Source organism: Glycine max, chromosome 1 (genome assembly GCF_000004515.6).
Source record: "Glycine max cultivar Williams 82 chromosome 1, Glycine_max_v4.0, whole genome shotgun sequence".
Classification (NCBI taxonomy): domain Eukaryota; kingdom Viridiplantae; phylum Streptophyta; class Magnoliopsida; order Fabales; family Fabaceae; genus Glycine; species Glycine max.
The window spans coordinates 4405539-4414205 of record NC_016088.4 but is presented as its reverse complement, the minus strand read 5'-3'; the positions used below and the strand labels follow the sequence as shown (position 1 = coordinate 4414205).

The 8667-nt window shown below is 28.0% G+C and overlaps 1 protein-coding gene across 1 annotated transcript; it reads left to right on the top strand.

Moving 5' to 3' along the window:
• The first annotated feature begins 215 nt into the window (after positions 1 to 215).
• LOC100527691 (TRX domain-containing protein) lies at positions 216 to 1609 on the top strand. The gene is made up of 3 exons (NM_001249123.2): positions 216 to 412; positions 508 to 630; positions 1203 to 1609. The coding sequence occupies exons 1-3, from the start codon at positions 287 to 289 to the stop codon at positions 1332 to 1334; spliced, it is 381 nt and encodes a 126-aa protein (NP_001236052.1). The 5' UTR covers positions 216 to 286; the 3' UTR covers positions 1335 to 1609.
• The last annotated feature ends 7058 nt before the right edge of the window (positions 1610 to 8667 follow it).

The following is an 8667-nucleotide window of genomic DNA, read 5'->3' as shown; positions in this document are numbered from 1 at the left end:
TATTAGTAGTAGCTCTAAGACTGTTAATAGTATGTTCCAAAATCAGTTGTTGACATCTATTAAATAGGTCTTCACTTCAAGAATCTGATTCGTTCGTTAATTTGTTGGGTGACTCGTATGCTTAGAATATGATAATAATTAATTAATAATTTCCCCACCAAGATACTTGTTACCCTATATAAGGTCCAAATGTTACCTTCACCCAAAATTCACTCACAATAACAAATCCCTACACATCCTTAAATCAGTTTTGGTTTTTCATCCCCAAAAGGAAGCAATTAAAATTATGGGAGCCAACTTTTCCACTTTCGAGTTTGTAGAAAAATCATCACACTCATCGCTGGTCCTCACCTTCCATTCCACTGCTAAATGGAAGGCTCACTTTGATGCCTCCAAAGAAACAAACAAGCTGGTAAATTTGATATATATAAAATGAGCTATAACATCCTTACTGGGTTTAATTTCATGAGGCCATTATATTAATTGTGTTTTTTTAATTTGTTAAAGATGGTCATCGACTTCACTGCTACGTGGTGTGGACCTTGCAAATACATGGACCCAATTATCAAAGAATTTGCTGCAAAATACACAGACGTCGAGTTCATTAAGATTGATGTGGATGAGTTAATGGTATGATGCACATGGTTTCTTTCATAGTAATATATACCTTTACCTTTAATTGGCTATAGAGTTTAATTTTCTACACAGTACACTGATATAAAGCTTTTTCCATTATTAATTAATTATTATAACCATTGAGTACACGATCAATAGATATCATGTTATTCCAGTTTAACAAATGATTTCAAATTTGAATATAATATGCAATTACCTTTAATATAACAAGAATTTTTTGCCTACACAGTACTCTTACTTAACTTGAACAATATATTGTCTTCATTAGAGTATATATGTGTAATCTATACAAAAAAATAGATATTATCTTATATATGATTTTAAAATTAATTATTACAAAAGTTAATAATTTTACAATATATATTTATTTATGATTGGATAATGCATATATATTTTAGTTGATTGAATAAGATATACGAGTTGTTATGAATTCCTCTTTATATTTGATTTCCATTTCGGTGAATAAGAAAATACATATAATAATTAAACTCTTAGTTATCTATGAACCATATCTTGTTTAACAGAAACATTTACTTTGATAATAATGCATATATAAATGGAAACAGGAGGTGGCCGAGGCTTTTCAGGTGCAAGCAATGCCAACATTTATACTAATTAAGAAAGGTAAAGTAGTGGAAAAGGTGGTGGGAGCCAAAAAGGAGGAGCTGCAGAAGCTGATTGAGAAACGCAGGAATTGAGTTTAAGTTTGAGTACATGTGTACTGATCTATCTTGTACTGTAACAATAAAATCGTGATCGATGGCTTTGCAACATACATTCCAAGTACTGTTAGAGAAAATAAGATCAAGTGTATTGATCATAAAAAAAAGACTAAGTATATTGGTCTAAGGTGGTGCTGTCTGCCATGAGCATGACACTATGACATTGTAATTAATGTGTAAATCTAGCTGTACCATATGTCTAGTATGTATGCATACGTATTGTACCAAGGTGAAGCTATTATTTTAATTCTAATAAGTTGTATAATTATATATTTTTTCCGTTATTGTTTATAAGACTTAAATTTAAAATAAAATTTGATTTTTTTATAAGATCTAATCAATTAAGTTCCTTACATTAAATTATTATTAGATTAGAATACCCCTAATTAAAAGAAGAAAGAATATATTGATAAATAATTAAAAGAAAAAAATATTAATGATAATGATAATTTTAAAAAAAAATTATAAATTTAAAATAAATTTATTGTTATAATCTAAATTAACCATTTTTTTAATAATAATGAATTAGATAATTGAGTAAATGATGAATGATGAGAGTATATTATAAAAATATGGATTCTTTATGTTTAAGTTAATCTATGATAAAATGTAACAGAAAATTACTCTAGGTACTGATTAATGAGTTAAAAGTGAAAACATTTTATAAGAATACTTTTCTAATAAAAAAATAGTCATCAACCTTTTAATCTATTTTTAGTACACTCGAGCATTATTTAATTAAGGTATTCAACAAAAAAAAAATTAAGGTAATATATGTAAATTATATATTTTTTTCAAGGACGGTATCTAATATGACATCTTACAAACTATACTTTTTTCTGTTATATGTTCACTCGAGAAGAATACACAAATTAAATAATGTAATTAATCTCTTCATTTATATAAAATTATTTTTAATTTCTGAACATAAAATTTTCTTTTATTTTCCTCCCATTTATGATAAGATGATATAAAATATTTTTTTGGTGATTGGATTTATTATTATTATTATTATTATTATAAGATAAATAAACACATGAAAACACCAAAAATTATAAAAATTGAGAGGAAAATGACGTTGAGATTCAAAAGTCAACATTAATCTATGAAACATATTCATTAAATCACATTAAATGTTTATTCTTTCATTTTTATATTATTATTTTTAATTCTTTATATTTTTCAGTTGAGTACGAGATTTTTATTCTAAGTACCCCATCCAACTCAATTAGATTAATAAAAATTCAAGATGATCAAAGATACGTTAATCCTTAATAAAAAAGTTTAATGGTATGATAATATAAGATACTTTTATACTATCAACCGATCAAAAATAATTATTAGTATCACTGTCTTTTAAAAAAATTATTATAAAAATTAATAAATTTATCATTTTTTAAATTAAATGATAATATAAAATTATTTTACCTTACTTTTAAATATAAGAAACAAAAGCTACTCAATACTCACCAATGAGGATAAACAAACAATGTTACACAAGAAATCAACAACCATTTAAAGATGTAGGTCAATTAGTGTGTGGAATTATTTTAGCATAACTACTAATTTAGGTTTCAAGTATAAACAATGCAATTACATTAAATATACGGTGGATAACTTTGTCACTTTTTTTGAATTTTTTTTATAGACTAATCGTTCATTTTTATTTATTTTAATGTCTGTCCATAACTATTAAATAAAATGTTATGAATCATTTTAATTTAATACATATTTATAAAATTATTATTTTTAAATACTGTTGTTAATGAAATATATTTTAAAGTAACAAATTAAAAAAACAATAATCTTTTGATTTTAAAATATATTACTAACTTACATTTATCAAAATGATCTAATAAATATGATCAATGCGAACGATTTAATTCTTTACTAAACGTAACTAAGTTTGTTAAATTTAATTAGATTTTATTATTAACTAATATAAAGTTCAAGACTGCTGTCAAAAAAACGTAGGCTACGTTTGATGCACATTGTGGTAGACAATGACCCAAGGTACTGAATAACTCTTTATTTTGTTTGCTGTCTGATGAACCAAGTAGAACACATAATAATTTGCAATTTAACTGCATACCCTTTTATGCGTCGCTATGAAGACGACTATGCTAATTTTGGGTTCTATCCTTACGGATACTTTTTTCGTGAATTTGTTGGTGAAGATGAAGCAAATTACCCATGATCTTCATGCTTGATATATCGGTGTCTGAGCCTTGGCTGAAAATTGCAATCGATTCAAAACATGAATCGGAGCACGTACCAGTGCAGATATTATTCAGTTTGCAATTAATTGTGCAAATGTCGTGGATTACTAGGGTCATGAGGACAATATAATTGAACATCTATCATTGATATAAAATAAAGCATAGACATAACACTCTTTTTGCATGACTTTTTACTAGGCATTAACTATCCAACTCTGTTTTCCTCATGCTTTCAATAGTGAAACTCATGTCATTACAAACTCACTGTTGAAGTATTCATTCATAGGTTATAAATATGAGTTTTTCTTTGTATACTTGTGAACTCGGTTGGACAGGCAACCTTGCTGGGTGAGATGATTAGACATTTAAAAAAGCTGAAAACAAATGCAGCACAAAATAGTGAAGGCAGCTTGATGCACTTCATTTTATGATAATAAGGGCTGAGTTTGTAACTTTGGGAGGAAGGATGAAGAATGTCTATAGCAGATTTATTATGAGAATTTTTCTTTATAGAAGATTTCAAATAGCAATTTGACATGTTAGCCAAACTATTTGCATTCTGAAAATCATGTGAATCTGTATTCTTTTTCTAATCAGCAATAAGAAATTCATTATAGGCACAAGTTGGGTTGTTACATAAGAAATTCATAAGAAATTTTGCTAGAAAAATTAAAATAAAATAAAATAAATAAATGAGAAGAAAATCCAAAGCCTTAAATTAAATAACAAAACAACATCAAAGTAACTTCAGAATGACAGAACATGAATCAATAATGCAATATAACATACAATAAGCACGAAGGAGAATAATTTAAGGGAGAAATTTTTAATTAGTCTGGGGTAAAGCGCACAAACACTATCCTTAGAGAGAAAACGCCACCACTGTATTAGTAAGAAAATTCGATTGCACTTCTCTCCCAAGATATGACAACTAGTTGGTTCCGATCGTGCGCAGCGAAAAGATCCCCAAACCTTCTAAACACCAATGTTCTTGCTCTCAAAAATAAGTTTTTATAAGAAAAGGAAGAGAAAAATGTAGAGAGAAAGAAATCAAATTATTTTTATGCTTGTGTGTCTTCTAGAGAGGAGGAAAGAGATATATATATATCGGCATAGACCCTTATACAACAACAAAAAATCTAACCATTGGAAACTAACTCACATAACAGATTCTAAAACAAATCATTTATAAACAGAATTAATATGAGTAACATATTTTTATAAATTTTAAATTATAAAACAAATATTTACTAACATTTCCCCACATAATTTAAAATTTTAAAATAAAAAAATAAACATATGAAAATACAACACACAAAATAATAAAATGAACACTTGGGTGAAGCTTTATATTCTGCATGTCATATTCTTACTAAAGTACCTTATAATTTTTTTAAAAAAACCCCTTATGAGCTATGGAGAAAAAGAGAACAAAATCTTAAATATCTTAAAGTGTGGGGATATCTAGCAAAGGTTAACATTCTTATTAATATGAAAAGGAAAATTGGACCAAAACTGTTGATTATGTTTTTGTTGGATATTCTTTGCATAGTATTACTTATAGATTCTTGATTGTTAATTTAGAAGTATTCGAAATTTCTAATGATACTATTATGGAATCTAGAGATGTCACTTTCTTTGAAAATGCTTTTCCTTTGGAAAATAAATTGTCTAAATCTATTTGTGATACTTCTTGTTTTAATTTATCATCTTGTAGTGATGCTAATAAGGACATTGTTTTTGAACCTAGGAGAAGTAAAAGATCTAAAAAGGTTAATGATTTTGGTTTTGAATTTTGCTCTTTTCTACTTAAAGATGATCCTAAAACTTATGGTAAGGCCATGAGATCAATTGATGTATCTTTTTGGAAAGAAGCTATTAATGATGAAATGAGTTCTCTTAAAACTAATAAAAATTGGATTTCTGATTCTAATGAAACAAAATCAACAAGTGGTTATGTCTTTATTTTAGCTGGTGGTACAATATCATAGAAATTTGCTAAACAAACTATTATTTCACGTTCTACCATGGAAGCAAAAATTATTGCTTTAGATACTGCTATTAGTGAGACCGAATTTCTTAAAAATTTGTTATGTTATTTGTCATTATTGAATAAGCCTATACCTCCAATTCCAATGCATTGTGATAGTCAAGTTGCTATATCTAAAGTTACTAGCAAAAATTTTAATGAAAAAAGAAGACACTTAAGAGTGAGACATAAATCTATTAGAAATTTGATTTCTCATGGTGTCATTTCTCTTGACTTTGTCAAGTCAGAAAACAATATTGTGGATCCGCTTACAAAAGGATTGACGCATCAACAAGTACTTGAGTTGTCGAGGGAAATGAAACTAGAGCCCATTATTTAGTTACAACAATGGACACCCGTCTCCGTGTGACAATATTAAGGTTGAGGTATTTATATATGTGTATTTTTTGGTAAAAAAAAATACCTCTTAATGAATCCGATGACAATTATTGTAAGGGTAAGGGTCACAAACCACTCTTTGAGGATTCACCTAGTGAGTGTGGTGGTGGGGCTGTCACTGAGATATGGACTAATCTCTAAGTGACACTCACGAAACAAGATACATGCGCAAGGTCGTGTAACGTGTGACCACTTATTAGAACCTAAATGAACGTCAATATTATAGGGGTTGTGTACTAAAGTCCAGTTAAAGAAGGTGCAGTTCAAGACAATTAAGTCACTACATTTATCTCGGGTGGAAGTTCATAAACACTATGTATAAGGCTCAAACCCAGAAGGTTCCTTATACCGAAATGCAATATCGCATGCTCTTTCTTTTACATTTCTATACAAATTATTTTTAAAAAATATTTTAAAATTTTAAATTATGTGGGGGAATGTTAGTAAATATTTGTTTTATAATTTAAAATTTATAAAAATGTTACTCATCTTTTTTTTGTTTATATAAAATAAACTATTTGTTTTATAATCTGTTATGTAAAATTAGATTTCCTATCTTTTCTAAAATTTTGCTTTAATGGGTTGATGCAATTTGTTACGTTTGTTTTGATATTTGTAAGTTAGTTTCCAACAGTCAGATTTTTGTTGTTGCGTGAGGGAGTCTATGTCTATATATATCTCTTTCCTCCTTTCTAGAAAACACACAAGCATAAAAACAATTTGATTTCTTTCTCTCTAAATTTTTCTCTTCCTTTTCTTATAAAAACTTATTTTTGAGAGCAGGAGCATTGGTGTTTAGAAGGTTTGGGGGTCTTTTCGTTGCACACGATCAGAACCAACAGCTTGTCGTATCTTGGAAGAGGAGTACAATCGGATTTTTCTACCAGTGCAATAAGAGCATTTTTCTCTAAGGTTAGCGTAAACGCGCTTCAACCCAGGCTAACAAAATTTCTCCCTTGACTTATTTTTCTTTATGCTTTAGTGTATGATATAGTGTATTGTTGATTCATGATAGCAAGATTTTGCTACTGTTGTATTATTATTTAAGTTAAGACTTTGCATTTTCTTCTCATTTATTTTATTTTATTTTATTTTTCTAACAAATTCTTCATAGATGATAGGTTGTTACATAAAACAAACTTAAATAACAAGCTACTACGAGATACACTACTAGAAAACACGCTTTCTACATTGGTCGAAATGAGTATTCAAAGACGATGGTCAACCATTTTTGATTGTAACGTTGTTGAAAGTAAAAAGTTTCAACAACGGTCAACAATAGACCGTTGTATAAATACAATGATTTCTACATCGGTCCTTTCCCAACCACTGATGTAAAAAGGTGACCTTCGACTACGGTGGTGACGTTAGCATCGACTTAGAACATGTGTTTTCAAAATCGTTGCTTACGTCATGACCATATTTGAAAGATGGATTTTCAACTATGGTGTCAGGTTTAGCACCGACGTAATAAGATGTGCTTTCTAAGTCGTTTGTCGCGTAACCACCGATGTAGTAAGATGAGCTTTCAAAGATGGTGCTGGCGTAACCACTGTCTTAGAAACAACATCTTCTTACATCGAAGCTTATGTCAGTACCGATGTAAAAAAGAGATGAACCTGTAGATAAAATTTTAGGTTCATTAATAATAATTATTTATAAATACAAAATTATCTATATTACTAATAATCAATAAATATAATTATATAATATTAAATTAACTAAAACCTAAGAATTAGTAATAAAAATTATCTATGTTACTAATAATCAATAAATATAATTATATAATATTAAATTAACCAAAACTTAAGAATGAGCAATAAAAATTATCTATGATACTAATAATCAATAAATATAATTATATAATATTAAATTAACTAAAACCTAAGAATGAGTAATAATTTGAAAATTATTATTGTCAAGTATCAATGATAAGTATTACCAAAATAATTGACCTTCTTTATACTCGTAATGCCAGGGTAATAATTTACCTCTACAACAGGACCCTTGTGTGAAGTAGTTATGTATCTAAATGTTGCACAGAAAGCCATAAATCATTCATCAACCTGTTAATTTAGTAAAACCCAGGAATGAGTAATAATTTTAAAATTATTATTGTCAAGTATCAATGATAAGTTTTACCAAAATAATTTACCTTGTATGAAGTAGTTATGTATGTAAGGGTAATAATTAATTTACCTCTACAACAGGATCTTGGTATGAAGTACTTATGTATGTAAATCTTGCATAGAAAGCCAAAATAATAAAGCATTGACCAACCTGTTAATTAATTAGAAGAATGAAGTTAAAAGCAGCTTGAAAAAGAGCAGGAATATGTAAATAATAGAATACGGGGCCAGTTATTTGTCTCTTCCTTTTTCGGTTTGTAAAACACAGTTGTAAAAATTAGATGAATACAAATAAATTTTAGTGCACAAGGTTTACAACTTTTGAATAAAAATAAAAAAAGGAGGTCCAGTCCATAATTTTTTCCTTGCATTAGCTTATCCTTTTATCTAAAAAACTATATAAAGCATTAAATACAAAAAGGAGGTAATCTTTACATGGTTAAAGAGTAATAAGTAATCCTAGTCATTATACAAAAGCTTAAATGCAACACGTCATACATGTGCAGTCATGCAAGCATTTTATTTGAATAAAA

What these genes read in the sequence shown, in the direction of transcription:
- LOC100527691 (NM_001249123.2), top strand. Translation starts at nt 287, where the DNA reads ATGGGAGCCAACTTTTCCACTTTCGAGTTTGTAGAAAAATCATCACAC. An exon ending in CCAAAGAAACAAACAAGCTG is followed by an intron (nt 413 to 507) that starts GTAAATTTGATA and finishes AATTTGTTAAAG; the next exon opens with ATGGTCATCGACTTCACTGC. An exon ending in TTGATGTGGATGAGTTAATG is followed by an intron (nt 631 to 1,202) that starts GTATGATGCACA and finishes AAATGGAAACAG; the next exon opens with GAGGTGGCCGAGGCTTTTCA.